A 22376-nucleotide genomic window follows, 5' to 3' on the forward strand; every position below is an offset into this window, starting at 1 on the left:
ATCTGCGGGGGGAAACCAGCTCCATTGTTACCCCGTCACTTTGCAGAGCTTTAAATGAGAGCAAAACAACACGGACCTGGCTTTCTGGAGCAGGCTTTGTTCGCTCACTTTGTGATCTTGAAAGTGGGTCTGAAGCACGGCTCGGCGCGAGGTGCCAGCACCCCAGCAGAGCCGTGGGCTCGTGCCCACCACGAGCTTTGTGCCCGGCGAGCAGCACGTGTCCTGGTGCCATGCCGGAGGGTGCCGGCACGCCAGTCGCTCCCCGCGCCTGGTGGCCAGAGCTGGGGCTCTGCCCATCACGTTTGATTACCAATTAACACGGTGGAGCTGGGAAGTACGTCTCATTTCTCCACCTGAACCCGACAGGTGGGGATCTGTGTTTCCCGGTTTATTGCTGTGCCTTGTTATAACCTATTTATGACTGATTGAAAGGCAGAGGCTTTCTGTAAAGAGAGACTTTTAATCTCCTCGCAGAGATGAGTGTGTTTCCCTTCAGGAAGCGTTCATCCTTTGCTGCTTATCTCTAGCCCACACTTTAAACCTGAACCTGGCAGAGCCCAGAACGAAGGCAGGATCAAAGCAAAAATAATTGCGATCGCTGGCTTCTGTGGGCAGTTTAAACCCATTATTCCTACTCACTAACTAGTTATTCCTAAATAACTCGTGCTAGAGACAATTCAGCTGTTGCAGCATCTTCTTGATGAAAAGCACTCAAATGCAATAACCATGGCAACAGTTGCTGAGGGCCGGCCGCAGCGAGGGACGGAGCTGGGTTTTCTAAAGGACGAGGGACCCAACTTCACTAACAAGTGACCCCGTGACGTGCCCAGGGACGACGCACGGTGAGCACTGCCTGCTGGGGACCCAGCTGTGTGCAGCACCCCGGGGACGTTGGGCTGCCCCAGTGCAGCCAGTAACGAGCTGTGCTTCGTTAGTGGTGGGCGCTGTGCTCTCCAAATGAAAGGGGAGCTCGTCTCCTGAAAGCCAGGGGAGAGTCGGTTTGGGAAAGTCAGGAGAGGCCAGTTTGGGAACCTCAGAGGGAGGCAAACCTCAGGGGTTGTCTGCTCCCTGGCGTGCAGATGACCCTTCTCTTAAAAGCCCGTCCAGCCCCAGGCTCCAGGCTTTCGCTTGGACTCCAGCAAACGGTCTCATGGCCTGAAATTTTGGGTAGTGTGGTGCCAGGAGTTGGACTCGATGATCCTTATGGGTCCCTTCCAGCTCGGGATCTTCCACGATTCTCTGCAATGCTTTTGTTCTGGGCAGATCTGACATTAACCAGCTCCCCGTACATCCTCCCCATCCTTCTAGGCAGCAACATGAAGGTAAGGAGAGGACGCAGGTCAGCTGAGCCACCTCTTTGAGATTCAGGAGGACTCCGCTGAGTAAGGTACCTCGTTTCTTCTGAAAACAGGTGTCTCCTGGACTTCCCTGCAGGGCGGGGATGAGGGGACAGGAGGCTGCTGGAGGTGGCTGGCACGGTGCGGTCCCTCCCAGCCCCAACGGGACCATCAGAGTGCCGCAGGCAGATAGCGAATAAATACATACAGGTCTCATTGCAGAGCTGCTGCTTTGTTAGAAGAAGCCATCAGTAAGACCACGATTGAAGCTCTGCAAGGGATGTGACAAAAGCCACGTGGTGTTGCAGGTGGAGGAGTCAAGGAAGGAGCTGAGCTAATGGCAGCAGGACTGTGCCTGCAGGGGCTTTTCTCTCAGGGTCCTTCCTCCCTTTTTGTGCCATCCCCTTGCCCACGGCATCTTCTGAGTGCTTGCTCTTAGGACGACACCATAAAGACCTCTCCAAATGCCCTGCTCTTAATCTCAGGTCGGGAGCACAGGTTGTGAGATGGAGGCGTTTCAAATAGCTTCGTGGGGAGCATGTTATTTTTATCAGGCAGTGCTCTCTTTCTGTTGTCTTACTTAATTGGACATTTTGTAAGTCTGAAAAGTAAGAGGAAACTCTTTAATATTAACCAGAAGAAAAGAGGAGCCTGCTGAAAGGCAGCATTTTTACAGATTTCCGAGAAGGAGGCAGTAAATACTCCACCTCTGCTTAATAATAATAATAGCCGGGCTAAGTATCTCTAAAAATATAAAATAATGTGTGCTTATTTGGAATAGTCAACATCCTTATCAGCTTGCTGTCATCTCTACAAACAAGTTTCACTAGAGATTCTGGGCATGATTTTCAATGGCTCTGAGCAGCTGGAGCTTCTTTGACTTCAGTGAAAAGTCTGAGTGCTTGGCACGGCGGCAAACCAAGCCTCTTCCTTTCTGCCTCAAATTGGGTCTTGATTCTAAGTGAGATGAATTTTCTCCTCCTGATAATTCTGTGCATCTGAAGTGATTACAGCTCCGCGTGAGTGCTCTTTTCGGAGATTTGAATGCAGCGTTTTCTTCCGTCTTAAAAAGGTTCCTCCGAGCCTTCTGATGCTGGAGAGGGGGGAAAAATCCTGGTGGAAGCTGTCACATCTTCCTATGCAGATTAGAGATTAAAACTTTTATTTTTATAAAACACATACGGGGGCTAAATCAGAACGCTTCTGTTCAGGCGAGCAGGTTTTGGCTGTGGCAACATGCTGCTAAATTCTTCCCCGGCGATGGGGAGGCAGAGCCGGCGAGTGGCATTATTTGGAGTTCTTAGAGAGTGAGCCTCAATGTTTGCTTAACTCCACTAAAAATAGGCACCACCCTCTTTTCCTAATAGGCAGCATTTGTCACACTTGATTCATTTCCTCTCCCAAACTGAGTTCCTTCATGAATATTCATCCGTACTCCCCAGGAATCTGCCCGTCCTCAGAAGTTGTACTCGCGGTGCCTGCGCCCTGACAGTGCAAGCCAACCCCTACAGGCTCACCAAAAACCCAGCCCGAGTTGGGGAAACGTGGTAATATCACCAGTCCTCATCGGTATCTGCCTTCTCCAGGAGCCGTGATTGCTCGTTATCCCTCGATGAGACCCGTAACGAGTCTCCGGGTCCTGTTGTCATAGCAGCACCGCATCGCCCGGCATCGCGACGTCTCCGTCCCTGCTAATTGTGAGAAGGGAGGATCCTTGTGGCAGTGTTTCTAGTAGGGCTTAGGCCAAAAGGTCCCCTCCGAGCTCTGATGAATGTGGTTCCCTTCAGAAGCTCCTGAAACTTGGTTCCAGACCGGTTCTGAAGGGGAAGCTCCGCGTGGCGGGGAGAGGGGCAGCGGTCCTCGCAGGGCTCTCCCCATTCACCGCTTAGAGCCGGGAAAATCAGAGCTGCCCGGGGAAATGTGAAACGTGCTCTGTGTTTAAGGAAGTCCTTCAGTTCCTCAGGCCTGGGAGGCCCAACACAAACGTCCCTGTTCCTGTGGTGGTGCGCTCCAGGCTGGTGCTGGCACAGGAGGGATCTGCTTCTGCCCCGTGAGCGCTGGAGGAGCACGGGGCCGGCAACGCTGCGGGACCCTGAGCCCCGGAGCCCCTGGCCATCCCCTGGCCCCCCGAGGGATGTGTGGAAGGCCATGTGTAGGATGTGAAGGCGCGTGCCCAAGGAGAACCCAAGGCATTGCTTTTGGGGTGAGCGCAGTGAGGTGCCCGTTCCCTGTGCGCACACCGGGCAGTCTCTCCTTGCTCCCTGGCAGCCGCCCCATCCCCATCCCCATCCCCATCCCCATCCCCATCCTCTCTCCATTTGTTCCCAGTGCTGCCACCTCCCAGCCTCGCTGATTGTTGAAGAAATTCGGGGTCTGGAGGTGGTAGAATCGCAGCCCGGTGTTGTCCCCTGGGCTTGTCCCCCCCCAGCTGGTGCCACCCCGTGGGCAGGCTCACTGCTGGCTCAGCACCCGGCGGGGAGAAAGGCGGCGTGTGAGGGATGCTCTCCTCCTCCTGCCTGCTGAGGGATGGGATCAGCTGTGCTCCTTCCCAACGATCCCCTCTGTTAATACGCAGGGCAGATTTGTCCTCCGTGCAAGTCACGGGGTTTACTCTGAAACTCTGAAATGCAGCCAAAATAATCCCTGACCTGAACGTAGGCGTGAGCGATGTTTTTAAAGAATTAAAAAGGGGAAAAAAAAGTCCTAAACCTCTCGGCCTCTAACCCCACATCAAAAACTCCACTGGCCAAGCCCTGCAAATGAGTTTTTTGTCTTTTTCGTATGTGCAGTTAGGAGCCAGATTTTTAAAGGCTGGCTTTCAATTTTACAGGCGTTTATTATAGGCATGAATAATTGCTGGCACTGTGCTACCACTGCTGTTGTTTGCTCTTACGGTTTAGGCCAATTACATATGTAAGCCCCTGATTTACAAGCAAAAGCAGAACTAAAGTGGCTTTGTGGCCTACATTTCAGGAAGAAGTTATGTGTCCCCAGTCAGCTGTAGGGCCCCAGATTTGTGCGGTGGAACGGGGAGGGCCATTGCCATAAATAAGGGGGCCCAGATTGCCGAAGGCATTAGGTGCCACGAGCTGTCACGGCGCGGCGTGAAGGACGTCAACGTGGATCAGCTTCTGAGGACCCGGAGCTTGCCCAGATTTATCCCAGGGCAAACACGCCAGAAGATTTGTGCCGGATTTGGGGAATTTACAGCGAAAGCACACAAAAGGGAGAGAATTTGAGCTACGCGGTAGTTTTGCAAGATGGACTTGACCAAAAAGCAAAGTTGTATTTCCCAACGTGATAATTGGTTTGTCTCCTACCCCTACTGCCAAGCGCTCCCTCCTGGGGGTGAGGAGCAGATGAGACCCACTGCTGAATTTCACATTGATCAGCTGAGCTCAAATTGAGGTTGTTTTTCCCTAGGTTTTGTGCAGCAGGCAGAAGGGAAGCGGGAAGGAGGCAGTCGCTGTGCTGGCCTGGTGGGACGCCTCGCCCCGTGCTGCGGGTGCCACTTGGTGCCACCAGCTTTGGGGCGAGGCAGAAAGCCAGCCAGTGAGGCAAGGGAGGGGAAAAGGCCCTACAGATCCTCCCGGGGCTGGTCTCCAGCCGGTGCCCTTGTTGCTGGGGGGGAAAAAAGGAAGGCCGGAGGAAGGCAGGGGGTGTGCGGATCCTGCTCTCTTCATCACGAGTCGCTGACGGATGCTGTCTGCGGGAAGCAACAGCAGCTCCGCTCGGGAAGGAGGCCAGGTTTTCACACTTGAGGGGATGGCCACGGGAGGATGATGCACTCGTGTCGTTCGTCATTAGCACGGAACAGGCGGCTCCTCATCTCAGGGTTTGTGTGCTCAGCTGCAGGCCGTGGCAGCCTCCCCTGCCCGAGGGGCCTGAGATCAGCGCGGCTGCCGCGTGCCGGGCTGAGGGGTGCTGAAGGGGACACCCCTGGTGCTCCTGCGTGGCCTGACGATTGTCCGTGCAAGCAGGGAGCATCAGTTAAGGTGTATTGATTTCTGAAGTGGTTCCCTTGAGCCTCTGCAGGTTGGCACAGCACCCTGCTGCCCCCAGCACCAGGCAGAGACCACCCAGTGCTGTGTGCGTGTCCGTGAGGGCTCCGTGGGGCAGTCGCTGCCCTCCCTCCTCCCCTGACCCATGCAGGTGGAAATGCAAACCCAGCTTTGTTTACTAGGCTGTGACCAACTGGAGTATTACCGTCCCAGCAATCCTGGCAAGCGTTCCCTCCTCCTGCGCCTTCGCAGCACATGTGTGAACTCCTGGTTGTGTCACCTTCCCGTCCTCCCCTAACAGTGTCTGACAGTGGGAAGTGATCGTCGCAGCTAACATTTGGGTAGCGTATGTCTTTCCACAGTTCCAGAGTGTTGAATAAATTGAACCCCGCTTCCTCCTTCACGCTCAAGCTGTTTCTGAATCCAGGCTTCGCATCTTCCACGGCGCCTCTCAGCCCTCGGAGGTTTCTCCTGCCCCAGTGATGAAGCCCTTAGCTCCTGTCCTGGTGAACGTACCTCTGGTACCCACAATTGCCCTCCGATACACCGGCAGTGCTCATCTCAAGATCTTCCTGGCTTTTCCTAACCATTTCATTCGCAGGCTAAGCCCATCTGTCGGCTCCCTCCATCACTGTGGCAGAGGAGGCATTTTTGTCTATGCCATTAAGGTCATGAAAACTTAATTGGCGCGTTGGCTTTCCGTGCCGAGGTGTCTCTTCTCTCCATCCCGCTGATGTAGGACACGCTGCTGAGATTCCCCTCTCCTGCCATAAGTGCCTTATGCCACTGCATCTTTTATGCAAAAGTTCCCTTCTGAAAGTGCTTCCCCTCCTTGCTCCTGCCCTTTCTGAGCGTTCAGTTTAGCTGTGTTTCTTTTTTATATACAGATGTTCGTTCATTGCTTTATTAACGTATTTTGTTAGCTAGCTTAATCACTGTAGCTCCTTGACAGCTTGATTCAGGCATTCCTAGTTATTTCTAGTGCCCTTTCTCTGAAGATGGGCTCCACGCCACCAAGCTTCAGTCTTCCCACATGTGTCCACCTGAGCCAAGTGTCCATGCTCCATCTCCAACCAGGGGAGAGACGCCTCCAAAACACAAAGCATCGTTGTAAGGCAGGAGTCAAAGACAGCCCCAGCTCCCCCAGGGTAGGGCATTTTTTTCTGCTCACTGCTGGTCACCAAATTCCTTAGAAACTTAATAAAATCAAATAAAATAGACACAGCCCCCTGCAGAGCCAATCCAAAGCTTTTGGCTGTAGACTTGTCTTTCTGGGTTAGCCTGGGCAGGCTCCCTTGGAAATCCAGGAGCAGTTTGGTTCTCTGGGGATGTACAGGCTGCAGATTGGAACATGCTACCGAGGGAGCCCAGGCAGCTCAGTGAGGCTAGATATCTTAATTTTAGGTGTCTAATGTTAAGTGAGATGTATCTAACACTTAGAAAGGTTTGGGGGAATGTCTCTGTCTTATTTTATATTTGGAAAATAGAAAGGTACATAGTAAATGTTTGAAAAACAACAACAACAATAATAACAGTAATTATAGGTGGGTGCAATTTTCCTTTATCTTTCAACTGAAGCTACAAGAAAAATTACTGCTGTGCTGATATTTGGCAGGGACACCGACGCGAGTACCCACTTGTTTCTGAAAAATGCTGTTGGATTTTTAATGACCATCAGCAGCACAACCTTGATTTTAAATGTCATCCTAAATGTAGCAGTTCCAGCCTCCTCTGCCATGCTATGTGGGTGTTTGAGTAGGGATGAATCAGAAAGCAGAAAGAATTACTGGTGCTTTCTGTCACTCCCAAATTTTCCTCGAGGGCTTCCCACCCAGGAACTGGCTTGAAGAGCCCATGGTCTTGCCCTGCAGCATCGCAGTGCTGCTCCTGGGACAGAAAACCCCGCTGTTGCTCTCCCTCTGTTAATGCCTGGAAGTCCCTTGATCCAGAGCTGGTTCATTGGATTTATGTGGGAACTGTTATTCCACGGGTCACACTTGGTGTTTATTAGAAAAAATAATAATGATAATACAGGTTCACAGGGTTTGCAAATGCAGCTTTTCAGTTTTATCTCCTTTTTCCCTGCTGGAAGTGTTCCCCAGGCTTCTCTTTTGGGGCTGCAATTCTCTGTGCTTGGCATTTGCGAGATGGTGATTTGCTTTTGTAAATGGAGCAGAGTCTCGGTTCTGAATTATGACTCAGTGAAACAAATCGAGTTTTCTGCTTTAAAATGATTCTAATAGCGCTCCGCTAAACCCGGTGGGACTGGGAACAGCCAAAGTTGAAAACATGACAATTGTAATGGGTGTGATTCTTCTTGTGATCCAGCATCTCCCCTCGCATTTAGAGCGAGCAGGAGAGATGGGAACCAGGCGTGGAGGTGTTCAGCCGATCCTTGTGCAGGAGCCAGCGGTGGTGCGCCCTCGGACACGGCACCAGGAGGTGCTCAGGGGCAGAAAGGGTGGTCGCTGATGGAAGGATTTGCTAGATGCGATGCAAGATCTTCGGCGGTTAGGAGAGGAATGCAGAGAGCTGAGAAACAGATGGCAGGGTTAAAATAGGACAGTGCAGCTCGGAGATGCTGTGGAGGGAGGGAAGCGCAGTGCCTGTTCTCACACTTTGCTCGCGTCTCCCGCAGGAGCTGCAGAGAGCCTGTGCGCTCCTTCGGCGGGCCCAGGAGGGACGAGCCAGGCAAATGCTTTTTTTTTTTTAAATTATTAACACTTGTCTTAAAGAAAAATCAGCTCAAATGAGCAAGCAAACAAATAACTAGAGTAACAACCAGAGGTCTTAGCCTCAAGCCACCTTCCAGGTGCTCGCTGCCACTCGGGGGGACGAGCCCGAGTGCTCGGAGCCCAGCGGGAAGCACGGAGGCTTTCTTCTCGTGGGGCTTTCAGACAGGTTTTTACAGCGTTTTGCGTTACCTAAGGCATGGCAATAGGCTTTGTGTAACTGTTTGAGTAATTCAGAGCACAATTCAAGGCACGCAGTGCGACCTGGCAGATCTGGCAGGGCTGCAAAGCTGCCTGACTGCGAGGTGCTGTTTCAGAAGGCTTTGATCAGGGGGCTTCCAGCAGCAGCACAGAGCTCAGAGGGACCTGCTGCCCGCTCCTGCCTTCCCCACCGCCCCGGGCCAGCTGAGATGTGGAGGCTGGAGGCGTGCAGGGAGCTCCCCAGCATCTCTGCACGGCCTGGGAGCCGTGACCTGGAGCAGCAGCACCGGGAACCCAAGCTCAGGAGATGGCTGGTGCCCTGGCCAGAGGGGACATCGCCTGCGTGTCACACCAGAGCTATGGAGTGGCAAAAAGGAGGGTGAGGAAGGAAAAGAGGGGGGTGGCAGTGCAGGATGAGCAGTGACTATGGGGCAGGAGCCGGCGTTCCCACCGCATCCCGGGGCTGCTGCTGGTGCTCCTGGTAGCGCTTGGGCTTCCCCGTCTATAAATCAGGGAGGGCTCTGAAGTGTCTCTGATGGAAAGCACTGGATGAACTCAAGGACATGGCATTAATCCTGCGATATTGTTCTCGTTCCGTGCTGCGTTGTGATTCTGAAAAGAAATCAAGACATTTTTTGCCGGCTATGGCTAAAATTACGTGGAAATAAATGAGTTTTGCCCTCATAGAACAACACTCGCTCTTTATTAGTGCAGCCTCTGATGAAACAAAACCCATCCTCGGGCAACGAGATGCATTTGACCTAGGGTAAAATAACAGCCTTTCAGGAATGCATATTGTTTTGTAAGCATGGCACACGGAGCCTTAAGGTTGATTTACGCCTCCAAACAAAGCATCGCTTTGGATGACTGAGCACCGAGGGGAGTTTCTGTGATGTCCTTCTCCATGCACCGTGGAGCACTTGCTCGTACCCTCCGAGAAGGATCGGTAATTTCGCACGTCACGCTGGAAGGGAGCAAAAGGTGTTTCCCTGCTCGTCGTGGAGGGGATGTGAGGCCCCTGGTGCACCCCTAAATCACAACACGTGATGCCCAGGCCCGTCCTTCACCATCAGCAGGGCAGGGAAGGTGTGCTGACGCTCACGGAGCTGTTTCATCTCCTTTCCTGCTCTGGGCTGACAGGATGAAGTTGATAGCCCCCCGAGAATCCCAAAGCTTTTCATCACAGCAGCAGCGGTGGGCCTTTGATTAAACTCATGGCAGCTGAGCTCGCCTGTGAGGCTCTTGACGACTCCGTCTGCCCTGGCGTCGGTGGGAGCTGGAGGTGAGCAGCGCCCTGCGAAGCCCAGCAGCTCGGAGAGGTGGTGTGAGGGTCGGGAGAAGATGTTCCAGGGTGTCCTCGGGAGCCTCACCTGTGCCGAGATGTTGGCTTTCCTGCCCACGCTTGGTTTGCTGCCGTGTGCGATCCCCAGCCTGGTTTTTTGTTTTCTGTCTCAGATATAACACAGCCCGTCGTGCTGCTGGTTGTGAGCGTTTAGCAGAGCAACCTGCCGCGGCTGGTTTTATTGCAGCACCTGGGATTTTATTGTCCACACCCGGGATTCGCTTCTCCGGTCTGCTGCATGGCGAGGTGAGGAGCAAGAGGGGTTTTACTGCTTCGCTGCAGCTCTCCCTTGGCGCAGGCGTGGTTTCTGCCTTCTCCTGGCCCCTCTCTGAAGCTGCTGAGCTTTGGGCCATTCTGCTCTTCGCAGTGACCCCAGCGGGTGCTGGGCTCTGGCTCCCCACACCTGGGGCGCTGCGTCCCAGGGGCGTTCAGATTCACCATGCCATCTCTTTATTTAATTACTTTTACAGCTCTTTGTGTAAATCTAATTATCCATCTGTTACGCTACATTATGGCACTGCAGCTTGGCTAATTGTTCCCTGTTCCAAAATACCGGCCTGCCTGCCTTCGCCTGCTCCGGGCTCCTCGCTGAGGCCAGCAGCAGGCACGTGGGGCTCTCAGAGGCTCTCGACCCTGGAAGCACCACGTAAAGCAGCTCTGCTTCATGCTGGGGCTGGGACTCGTTCCTCAATTCTCTGCAAAGGGCCTCACGTTGGGTAAGTGCCGTGTTCCAGCTCAAAGCAGAGCAGAGCTCGCCCTGGTTCATCTCCACGTCGCTCAGTCCGGGCACGGTGGTCTTGTCCGCAGCAGGAGCTCAGAGCCAGCCTGCCTTGAGCTGGGACATCGCAGGGCTCACACCACCAGGAGATGGCTCAGCTCGTTATCTGGGACGCAGGTAGCAAGCCAAGGTTCCCCACCTTTTCCAGCCGCTCTTGGTGCTATTTCTGCACTGATGGCATGAATCATGCTCCCTCGGTTTAAGCAGCGCATTAGCCCATCAAAACCACACAATCACGTACTCAGCTCCAACTTATTCTCTGCAGTTCTTTTCTCCTCTTAGCAACAAATACTCAATAACCTAATTGCTCATTAAAAACCACGCTTGCATCTATGTAATCCATTATGTCACGTTGAGACACGTTGCTCTCGCAGGGACGCTGCTGCTCCCCCGCTACCGCGATGAGCGCCTGGCTTGGTAGAAAGTGAGAAGGCAGCATTGCATTGAAGTGGAGATTTTCATCTTCTCAGGGTTTTTTTTTTTTATGTCTCTCCTATATTCTGCGCTTTTGAACATCTAACATCCCTTTTATGCTTCACATCTTTCATACGAAATTGTTGTATTGTGTTGCCTGCTGAAACCTAGTTTTCCTTTTGTCAGGTTTTCCCCCCTCACCCCCACTTCATTCTTCTCCGCTCTGTTTTGATCGGCGCAACTACTTAGGGCTCCATTTTGCTGGGTGGGTTTTTAATCTCCTCAAGTTATACCTCTGAAGGCCTTTGTGCTGAGCTGGGCTTTGGGCCGGCACTCAGAGCACAGCCTTTCTGGGGCACCTGTGCCGCACGCGGGCCTCGGGGTGCGCGTGCTCCCCGCCACCTCCTCTGCTCCCATGGGTGCAGGTAGCGGGCTCACAGCCCTGTTGGAGCTGCCACGTGCGGCAGGCGAGGAGCGGAGCCTTTTTTTTTTTTTGTGGAAAGGCTTTGGGAGCGCTCGGCCAGCCCATTCCCACTGCCTGGGGACCCTCGGGAGCACGGGGCTGGAGTTGTGGCTGAGCTGGTGGTGGCTGCGGTGCCGCCGTTTTCAAGGGGAATATTTCATGCTGTAGCTTGGACCGCAATGGCAAAACGCGTGCTCTGCGTGTGCCACTTCTCGCCCAGCCCATTTCCGTGCTTTTTGCCCTTAAAGCTGCAGCCCAGAATCCGGCTGCAGAGGGATTAGCAAGCAGTCTGTCACCCAGCATCTCCTTTTGGTTCTTACTGAGTCGCAGACCTACAGCTGCAGTCAGGGCTGGAATTACTGCCTCCAGACAAACCTTTAAGCACTGCTGTTGTAGCAGCCGGTGTTGCCCGTGTCTGCGTGGCCGGGTAATGGTAACGTTATTTCTCACACCAGAGCCGTCAGAAAGCCTCCAGACACGGAGGCCTCTCGGAAAAGTTGTTGGCCTTTTCACGTGTGACCCTGCCGGTGTGGCTTTCAGTTCCCCGTGCCCTCAGAAATGCCCTTTTCCAGCGCCTTCCCAATTCCCAGCCGGGTTGGAGAGGCACCAGAGCCTCTTGGGGCTGTGTTTCAGCCCCCTGGGAGCGGTCGCAGCCCCAAAGCACGTCGCAATCCTGCAAGCAGAGGGCTGGGGCGCTGTCGTGTGCTTCGTTAGCAGAGCAAATGCCGGGGAGGACAAGCGGAGCTGCACTGCTTCCCTGCCTCTTTCTGATCCTTCGCTCGCAGCGCAGGCTAAATAGACGGTACTAAATTTTTTAGGCTGCTTCACAGACTTTGATCCTTGGCTTTGATTTCCCACGCGGTATCACAGACTGCTGGTTCTGAAGAGACAAGAGACCCATTAAGTGCTGTCTCGCCCGGTGATTATCATGCCTCTTCACCACCACGCCGCGCTTTCATCAAAGCCCGAGCTCAGGGCACGCATCCTGGCACCCCGCTCAGCACCCCACACATCTCGGCGGGGAGACAGGGCAGGAGCACCCCCACCCTCACCTCTTTGTGCCCTGGCTTCGGCAGGAGGCTCAGAGCAAGGAGACAGCCCTGGCTTAGGGTCTCCTTTCTGCTCTGTGCGGCTGGTGCATCACTTTGGCAATAAGCAGCCCGAGAAATAAATATTCTCCGTGTGTCCTTGCCGGAGCAGTAGAGATGAGGGCGTTTGCCTGCCCGCCCTGCTCTGTGCTTCTGAGTCCCCGAGCCCCTCCACACCGCTTGGCTTTTCTTTTTTTCTTTTTTTTTTAATTTAAATCTAATTTTGCTGCTGTGTTGCAAGTTCCCATCCAACTGGAGAGCCGCTGTTGCCTCGGGGCTGTGCTGCTGCTTCGCAGCCTTCCCACTCCCTCCGAATGTGCGCTCTGGAGGAACTTGGAGAAGTCTCCTTCGGGTCTGTGCACGTGTGCTCAGGGTCACCCTAGGATCAAGGCTGGGCGAGGTGATAGTGGGAGGACATTCCTTAACAGATACAGGGCTGTTAAATCTGTTTTCCAGCACAACAGGAGCTGTTTCTGTGCTGGATGTGCAGGAGTAGCGGCCCCGGCCCCAAAACCTGCTGCCAGCTGCACCTCGATGCTCACTGGTGGCTCATCGGCCGCTCAGCCCCGTCCTACAGCCTTGTGGCTTCCACAAAATGCTCTAGGAGAAGAAAAAAGGCAGATTGGAGCAAATCGCCTGACCTGATGGCTGCTGGGGCTCCTCTGCTGCCTTTGGAGCCCCCCAGGGCAGGACTGCCCCAGCCTCCCTGCCCTGCCTGGGGCCGGAGCAGCTCGCAGCTTGCTGTTAGTGCCTTTTCTCCCCTCTCTGCGTGCTGTGGAGGCTTGCGGTGTTTTTGGCAAGCAGGCCTTGCCTGTAATAATTTCTGGCCCCTCGTGGGAAGTTATAACTCCAGCGTGGTGAAATATAAACTGGCAGAAAGCGGAGTGCTTCCTTCTGCAGCAGGCAGGCTCAGATGGAAGGGGGTTCTCTGCTTTCTTTCCCTGCTTTTGTTTTTCCTCCCTCAGCCAAAGGGCATGGTCCCCCTCCTCCAGCCAGGGAGCGAGAATGGGCTGGGCTGATAAAACGGGGCATTCAATTCGTGCTGGGCAAAGGCACAGCTCCAGGAGCTGGAGGAGAGCAGAGCACAGCCTGTGCCCTGCGGAATGGGGTCTGCTGTCCGAGATCCTTACCAAGGGGGTCTGGTGGCCGTGTCAGAGCAGGTCAGAGGCCCTGGCATGATCTGGGATGGATGAATCCCAGTGCTGAGAACCTCAGGGTCACCTGCCCAAGGAGCTGATCCCAGCCATGGACACCCAGATCTCAGCTGTCCCCGCGGGTGTTGGGCACAGGCTGTGCTCCGTCTCCGTCCCGGCCTCAGCGTTTCATTTCAGCAGCTTCCCTTGCTGATGCCAGCATCCCCTTATCAGCTCGCAGATCAGCACAGGTTGAATTTCCTGTGCTCGCAGCCCGCGCGCTGCCTCATTGTATTTATTTTGGTCGGGCTGCTTCTCCCTGGGCTTGACAGTGTAATTTGTACAAATCTGTGCTGAATTTCCAAAACCCTCAAATGAGCTTTTTGTTAGTGGCCTATTGATAGCGGAGACATTAAGCAACAGAAACCCTGAGAAGGGAGCAGCACACCCACCCGCCAGGAAGGCTGCCTCACCTCTCGAGGTTCTCCTTGGCAAAAACGCCATGGTTCAGAGATTTTAATTAGATCTAATACTCCAGGTGACCAGCCAAGCATTAAAAGGCGTACCAATTTTTCAGTTATATCCCTTGCTGTGCGGTTTTTATTATTTATTTTAGACGGGCGATGTGACAAAAGAGCCTCGGTACCCCAGTTTTCCTGCCTGGCCTCAGAGCTGCAGCAGACGCGGGGCTCCTCGCGGTGCAGCTGCGCTCACAAACGCGCCCTCCCGCAGCCCCGTCCTGCTCTCCCTTGCCCAGAGCAACTTCAAGGGGAAATTCGAGGGGGTTTTGGGATCAGACGTTGGATTTTCTGCATGCCAGAGTTGCCAGCTCCTCCCTGGAAGCTGGGAATGCAGCGCTCGCACCCCTCCTGGTCATGGAGCCCCGGTGCCGAGTGTGCCAGGCAGGGGCAGGGCTCCGCTCCGGGATTGTGCTGGGAAGCTCAGAGCAGAATCAAACACAGTCCCCCTGCATGGAAAGGTGGAGACCAAAGCTGTCACTGCTGGAAAAACAGAGCTGGAAAAAAAAACCCTTCCTCCCCCTGCCTGGCTTGCAGCACAGCCTGTCTGGGTTTCGTGTCTCTGGGCTCCCAAAGGAGCCTGCTCCAAAGCCCTGAATGTGTCTGGCTTTTAAATTCAGCCGCACAGAAGGGAGACCAGGACTTGTTCGCTTCCCCGGGGCAGATCCTCCTTCTTTGAGACTCTTTTGTGGCGAGTGCCACACGAAGCACCTGGTGCCTGCTGGGCTTTGTCAGACAGGTCCCCGAGAGCTGTGCTTCGGCTCCCACCTCGTGCTGCTTCCATCTTCACCCTGGGGAAAGGGGAGAAGTCACTGGGGCCGGGCTGATGCTGCAGGACGTCCCCGTGCGTTACCCTTGCTGGCGTTTGGAGCACGAGACCCGGGACCAGGGCTGGAGGCAGCCAGCAGGTTGTGGTGACTGTGAAAGCCCTGCCAAGGAGCGAGCACATGGCACCCAGCCCGTGGTGCCCAGCCCATGGCATCCAACCGTGGTGCCCAGCCTCTCTGCTGCCTTTGAGGCGTTTTGGAAGTGGCACGGAGCAGGGTTTGGGGGGCCAGGACAGCTCAGCCTGGCATCACCTTGTCCCGTGCGGTGTACGATGGAACAGCAGGGTTAAGGAGCGGGACATGCGAGGGACACGCAGGGGAGGGCTCCTTGCCGGGAGGAGGAGTGGGACACGGGCACACGGCAGGGTGGCACCGATGGCCCAGCACGGCCCCGTGGGCACTGCCATCGCTTCAGCCACTCCTTGTTGCTGTCCCTGTGTGTGACCTGCCTTTTGTGTGTGTTTTCTCTGCAGTAACCCCAAAGTCCAGATAGAAGCCATCGAGGGCGGGGCGCTGCAGAAGCTGCTGGTCATTCTGGCCACGGAGCAACCCCAGGCTGTCAAGAAGAAGGTGAGCGAGCAGGGAAGCGCCTCTGGGCCCAGCCATTTTCACTCTGCAGGGACCCACACCCGCACTGGGGGGGCGTTTGCTCACCCAGGGCACCCCGGTGGCTCCCAGCCTCCCTGCAGTGCATGTCCCCACCTCGGGGCCGGGCTGGACGCCGCAGCCCTGCCGGGAGGAAAGGTTGAGGTGCCCGCAGCAGGCACGGGGCTCAGAGGCCAGCAGAGGCAGGAGCTGACATTTGGAAGGAGCTAATTGCCACAGCCAGCCCCGCGTCCTGCCTGCAGCAGTGGCCGGCAGCGGAGGCTTTGCAGCCAGGCGAGCAGCTCGGGGAGCCCCCGGCCAAATGTGCAGCGCTGTCCGTCGGGCCGGGGGATTCCTCGCTCGCCTCCCCGCCGCCGTCCCCGCCGTGCTCCCTGGAGCATGAGATCTAATTAGCCTTGCCTTAGCGTGCGACGCCGCCGGTGTTTATTGGCCATAAAATGTTCTGTCGTCGTCTGAAAATCCAGCCCCACCACTTAACACGGTGACCTCCCGCGAGAGGGAACTCGGCAGGGCGAGGAGCTCACTGCTCTCGTATCCATCTTCCACGCACCTGTTAGCAGCGGTGTGCTGAGCTGTTGGGACAAGGAGCGCCCGCAGACGTGTTCCTCTCCAGTCCGTGGCAAATGTCCTCCCCCTGGAACAGGCCGTGGGGAATCGGGTGGGAGCGGTGCCCCACGGGGAGCTGCGTGCTCAGAAACTCCTCCTTGGAGTCCCTGGGGATCAACCCGCAGCTCATTTTGGGGAGGAGAGGCTGGCTGGGGTGCGGATGTCCCCACCAGCACCGCCCCAACCCCTCGGTGTGGGTACGGGCTGATTCTTCCCAGCGAGCCCAAACGAGTCCTGCTGGCAGCAGCTGGAGGAAGGCGAGAGTTGAGCTGGGTGTCGTCAGCCTCTGCAGGCATTGCCAGAGCCTCCAAGGGCACAGCTGGATCTCCTTTTCCAGGAGGACAAAAGCTTTTGATTCCCACCGCGGGTTCCCGTGCCACGTACTGTCCCCAGCCTCCCTGCGGGCCGGCAGCCCCGTGCCCCATCGGTGCCCGAGCCCCGGGGGTTTTTTCCGCACCGATGCTCGCAGCGAGGCCAGGAGCGCATCGCCCCGCTCCCCGGTCCTTTGGCCTGTGGTCAAAAAGGAGACGGAAACATCCGCTGATTCCCCGCAGGCAACTCAGGAGATGTAAAATAGGAACAAACGGGAGCGGGGAAGCAGTGGCTGTCAGCTCGGATCTGTCCGCAGGGAGCGAGTGGGGGCCGGGGTTGCTGGCGGTGCGGAGGGGAGGATCCGTGCCCAGGTCCCCGCTCCCTGTCCCTGCACCACCACGGCCCTGCCCCGAGGCTGCTGTCAGCCCAGGCGCCTCGTCAACCCTTCCCCTGTCGCCTTTGGGAACCTCGGTCATCAAAATCCGTCACTTGGCCCCTAATTGCCCTCTCGGCGTCAACCCCAGCCGCTAAGGGCACGGAGACAAGTGCACGAGTGCCGGTGCCTCTCGCTGGCGGCGTGTGCTCCTGGCAAGCAGCCCTGGCTCGTCCTCTGTCCTCGTGGGTACAGCACAGGGGACGTTCCCCAGGTCACCTCTTCGTCCTGTCCTGCCATTTTAGCCCGTAGCCAGCATCCGTACCGAGAGCTGCAGGACCCGATGGCTTTGGGGCAGTCCAGGAGCTGGCCACGGGGCCCCGGGGGCTCACGCTGACAGTGACAGCCCTGGGGGAGCGAGTGGCTGGCACCGAGGCTGTGCGGGGAGGCAGGGGTGCCCCCGGGGTCCTGAGGGGACACCCCTCCCGGCTGCGTGCCGCTGCTCCCGGGCCGACGGACCTCTCTCCCCTCTCCAGGCTCTCTTCGCGCTGTGCTCCATGCTGAGGCACTTCCCCTACGCCCAGCAGCAGTTCCTCAAGCTGGGCGGCCTCCAGGTGCTGCGGGGCCTCTTCAGGCAGAAGGGGACGGAGGCACTGCACGTGCGCGTGGTGACGCTGCTCTACGACCTCATCGTGGAGAAGGTGAGGGGGCCAACCATGGGGTGCAGTTAGCCGGCGGCCCTGGGTCTCCCGGGGCGGTTTCTAAAGCAAAGCACAGGGCAGGAGAAGCAGGAGCTGTGCCCGTGGAGCTCCCCGTGAGGAGCTGCCGTCAGGACAGAGCCCGCAGAGTGGCGGTGGCCGTGCCCCGGCTGCTGGCGGGGGCTGTGCCCGCCTCGAGGCTTGCTCTGGAGCCGAGCCCGCAGCCTTCCCTGGTTTATTTCCCAATACCTTGGATTACTGCTGCAAATGTCAGTTTAAAAACCGCTTTGCCTTGCCACCGTTTGTTATTTAGTTTGCGCGTTTCCCTCACTCCAGAGAATGGAAATTAAATCCACTCGCGCGCTGTTTATGGCCAATTTGCCCTGCAGATTATCGCTGCTGCAGCGCTCGGCTTTCAGGAGAAACGTCTGTGGTTTGAAACAGTTGTTCTCCGGGAGAGTTTGGAAAGGTGCAAATCATTTTGGTGGGTCTGAAATCCTACCAGGTGCTGGCTGTGGCGTGCAGCCCTCCCGTTTGTCTGCCTGCAGCAAGGGGCAGGGCCGCGGGCCTTGTGCCGTAACCGCGCCGTTTGCCCGTGTGGCTCGTTGTACGGCCCTACCTCTGGCAGCCCCATCTGTTCCCAGCCTTGCGCTGGCTGGAGGCAATCTGCAGGCCCTACAGATTCTCGGTTTTATGGTAAAACAATGATTTTCACTGCCCTTCAGTCTGGGAGCGCCGCCTCCCAGCCAATAACTCACAGCCCCCGCGCTTTTAGAGCCTGCAGAGAAAATGGGAGAAAACTCCAGCCTGGCAGGGCGCGGGGCTGGGCCAAGCGGGGTCAGCAGATTCAGAGTGGGCTGGGTGAAAATCTGGTTTTAAAATCGTAAACTAACATCAGCCGTGGTGAGTGCCAGCTCCCTGCATCACAGCACGGAGAGCAGACGGGCTGCACGGCTGTTTTCTGCCTCCTGCTTCCATTTTTTTCCCCCCAAGCCCTGCATGGCTGATGCACAAACGGAGTTCAGCAGGGAACCCTCTCGAGGACCAGGAGAAGGGAGGGGAATATTGGTGCTGTCCCTCCTATTCCCCTGTGCCCAGCCCATCAGTCCTGAAGGTCTCTCCCGCGAGTCCCCTCCCCGTGCCACCAGGGTCCCCAGGCACCGAGAGCTTCCCATGGCCACTACTTTGTGGCCACCCTCGTGTTCCCACCACAGGTCACCTTCCGGGGTGGGGTTTTGGGGCTGCAAGGCACCTCTCCGGGAGCAGTTAACCAGTACATGAACACCCCCTGCCTGTTGCCCTTCCCCACAGATGCTGCTGGAGGCCCCGCAGCACGGCGAGCAGGCGGAAGAGAAGCTGCAGCAGTACCGGCAGGTCAGGCTGGTGCCGGCGCTGGTGGAGCAGGACTGGTGCGCGGTGGTCTCCAAGCTGCTGGCCCTGCCGGAGCACGACGCCCGGGAGAAGGTCCTGCAGCTGCTGGGCGTGCTGATGGCCTTCTGCAGGGAGCGCTACCGCGGGGACCGGGCGCTCGGCGCCGCCCTCGGGCTCCTGCGCAGCGAGTACGAGGAGCTGGCGGCACAGGAGCGGAGCGAAGGCGACAAGGACGGCTACTTCCAGGAGCTCCTCGGCTCCGTCAACACCATCATACAGGAGCTGGCATGAACAGCGCGGGAACGGCGGCTGCATTTTGGCTAATTCAGGACACCGGGGGCATTTGATGGGCTCCTGTGTAAAGGCATTCTGAATAAACTGCCGGGATAACCGAGCTCCCGCCCTGCACAGCTGTGCCCGCGGCGTCACTGCGAGCGTCGGGGCGTGCTTGTTCCAATTGAAACACCTCCGGTCACAGAGGGCTGGGGCACAGTTTCGCCTTACACTGCCCAGCGTCCTCCAGCCGGGTCCCTAATGCAAACGGCTGAGCGCTTCCTGCAGGACTGTCCGGGTGCTGAGGGCTTTGGGGCTCTGCCTTCGGGCTGGCCTGGCCTGCGGAGTGCCTGTGACCTGCACGATGCATCGCAGCACGGGGCCAGCACAGCCTGCTTTGGGGTTGTGTGAGCACAGCCTGCTTTGGGGTTGCGTGCTCGTCTGGGAGGCCTGAGTGGTGTTTCTGTGAGACGCTGGGCGAGGGGCTGTGGGGCCTCTGCTCCAGCCTTTGCTCGGAGCAGGACTCGCCGGTCCCTTGGTTGCAGCGGGGTGGCTTTGAGTCCTGCCACCCCACCAGCCCCTCTGTGCAGCTCCCAGGCCCCCCCTGCTCGGAGACCTGTGCATCAGGGGGGCACTCGGGGTGCCAGAGCATCGCCTCAGGGCCTGGCGTGGTGCGGCCGTGGGCCAGCCCTGTGAGAAACCAGCCGCTCTTGCTGCTTAGATGCTTCTTGTCCCTGGAGATGGGCTCCCAGATGCCGATTCCTAGGGACTGAGGCTCACAGCCAAAGGTTTCTGATGAGTGACACGCAGCAGGTGGACTCGAGCCCATTCTAGTTGCCAGTTGGCCATCAGAGGGCCACCATTCCCCCCACCCCTCCTTTCTGCGCAGGGCGGTGCGGCTCCCTCCTGCACCCCTTCCAGTTGCCTGCACGTGGTTTTGAGCCGCTGCAGATGCCCTTTCCCCATGGGGCAGCCCCAGCCCCTCCAGCACAGGGGTCCCAGTTGGGGTCCCACAAAGCCAGCCCCAGCTTGGGGTCAGTGCTGCGGCCACCCCTGCCCCGCTGGGCTGTGTCACACTGCACCGAGCGGGGAGGAGCCGAGCGCTCCCCATGCCCGCATTCGGGTTCAGCACCGCTTTGTGGCACGCGCCCCACGGGCTGAGGCGCTGGTGTTACCAACCCCACTGCTGAAGAGTACATTAAAAAAATAAAAATTAAAGGTGGCCTGGTCCCGTCCCACAGCACTGGGGCAGCCCAGTGGGGGAGCGTGCAAAGGGGTGTGAGGGGGGCAGCGCCTTCCTGCAGCAGGGCCAGCCATTGATCGGGCTATTGCAAGGCTCTCAGCCCTTCTCGGTGCTAAAATATTTCTGGCTACCTCTAATGGCTTGTCAGTTGTCAGTGCTAAGTAGTCGGGCTAATTACAAATATCGATTTTTTTTTTACCTTCCCTTTTTGGGTTTCGATTCGGGCTGCTTTGCTGGGATTAGAAATGATTTTTTTTGTTTTCATTTTCCAGCGATGCGTTTCCCAGCCAGCCCTGCTGGAGCTCTGGTTTGTAGGCAGCAGTAAAAATAAATAAAAATCTGATCACAATCGCCACCTGGGGAGGGCAACCCGAGTCCCCGGGCGATGCCGGCGGGGGAGCGCAGGGATCTGGCCCAGCGCCACCGCAGCCACCTGCTCGCTCTGCACCGGGGTGACCGAGCTGGCACAGCCCGCCCTGCTCAGCCCCCAGAATCAGGCCAAAAACCACCCCAATCCTAAAGGTTTATATGGAAACAGGCAGTGGTGGTGGGGAAAGCAGCCCCCAGTCCTGCTGCTGTGCGCCTCCCCCTCCCCGTCTCTGCTCTCCAACGTGCCTGCGTGCGGGGACCCAGCTGCACGCACCGCACAGATGCAAATAAGCCGCGGCGCAGATATTTGCACTGTAACAGCAAAACACCGCGCAGAGCCGGCGGGGAGCCGCGGCGAGCAGCTTATGAATAATTACACCCACTGGCATTTTCCCTCAAACTGTCAGAGGAACGCAGTGGAGGAAGAACATGGTCTTAAAAGGAAGCAAAAACCTAAAATAATGAAAAAAAAAAATCCTGGCATTGCTTACCAAAAAGCATGCTGAAGCTCTCTGAAGACACTGAGCAAAGGCTGGCTGAAGTGCTTGGCCCACGCTGCTGGACTTCGCTCTCAGTGGCCGTGCCCCAAACCTGCATCCTCCGCCCCAAAGGGGTCTGCGCTGGGGCCAGGCCCCTGCCAGGTCTGGAGGACGCGGGTGCAGAGCCCCCATGGCCCTGGGCACCCGCAGCCCTGTGGGGCTTTGCTGGATCCTGCCCCAGCTCCCAGTGCCCTGGGGTGGCTCCGAGCCCCCAGCCGCGTGCACGGGGCCTGGCAGCAGAGTGGGGGCTGCTCCCGGCAGCGCTCGCAAAGCCCCAGCAAATCCAGCGCCTCGGATTGGTTTGGACGGCTGCTGGCATGGCAGTCAGTGCTCGGCCTTGGTGCTGGAGCCGTGGGTGAGACATGGCCGGGACGGGTGACGAGTGGGGGTCACCAGGTATCCAGGGAGCACCCGCCTGCATCCCGGCTCTCACATAATGGGTTTGGGCTTTTCAGGCAGGACCAGCTCCAGCTTTCTGCTTGGAAACCACATTGAGAGACCACGCGTAGCTGCTCTATGGTTAATATTTTTCGTAATTTAACCAGCTGAAATTTAGAAGAACAGAAAGCAAATCAAACCAGTTCTTCCCTCACCACGCTGTTTGCTGTGTTGTAGTTCCCGTGCCCACGGTGCCGTGCGTTACTCAGCCGGGGCCGTGGGCGATGCGAGCAGCAGCAGCCCTGAGCCTGGCTGCTGCCTCCCTGCCCTGCGGCCGTGCCCCCTCCCTGTGCCCCCTGGCCAGCAGCAGCCCAGCAGCAGGGAGCAGTGGGGAGCAGCGGGGAGCAGCGGTGTTGCTTCTGCTCTGCCAGCGGCCACGCTCCCACGAGCGTCTCAGCAGTGCTCCCGGGTCAGCCCCAACCCGGTGGGATCCCACCTGGGCCATGCAGGGTGCGAGCTCCAAGCAGCGAGGCCGGCCCCGGTGAGCAGAGAGCCTTGAAATTAAAAGGAGCTGTTAAACGGCATTAATCCCCGGTGCGGAAACCTTCACACGCAATTAAAGCGGCATAAATTCAATGCGGCTTAACTCACCGCTGAATTGAATTAAGACCCCTTTGAATTGCGACGAGGACTATCTGCTGGGGGAGTTAATGTGGTTTCACTAATTGCCTTCACGGCTACCGCGGGTTCATCTCCCCAGGGCTGGGGCAGGCG

The 22376-nt window shown here is 57.0% G+C and overlaps 1 protein-coding gene across 2 annotated transcripts in view; it reads left to right on the plus strand.

Moving 5' to 3' along the window:
- SIL1 (SIL1 nucleotide exchange factor) overlaps window positions 1-19208 on the plus strand; it is an 83869-nt gene extending 64661 nt beyond the window's left edge. For both annotated transcript variants that reach the window (XM_027468653.3, XM_005024927.6), the window contains exons 9-11: window positions 15308-15404; window positions 17268-17432; window positions 18741-19208. In XM_027468653.3, coding sequence (XP_027324454.2) covers window positions 15308-15404; window positions 17268-17432; window positions 18741-19091 — 613 coding nt within the window. In that variant the 3' untranslated portion in view covers window positions 19092-19208. The remainder of the gene's footprint in view (window positions 1-15307; window positions 15405-17267; window positions 17433-18740) is intronic.
- Window positions 19209-22376: the final 3168 nt, after the last annotated feature.

This window comes from Anas platyrhynchos, chromosome 14 (genome assembly GCF_047663525.1).
Source record: "Anas platyrhynchos isolate ZD024472 breed Pekin duck chromosome 14, IASCAAS_PekinDuck_T2T, whole genome shotgun sequence".
In the NCBI taxonomy this organism is placed as follows: domain Eukaryota; kingdom Metazoa; phylum Chordata; class Aves; order Anseriformes; family Anatidae; genus Anas; species Anas platyrhynchos.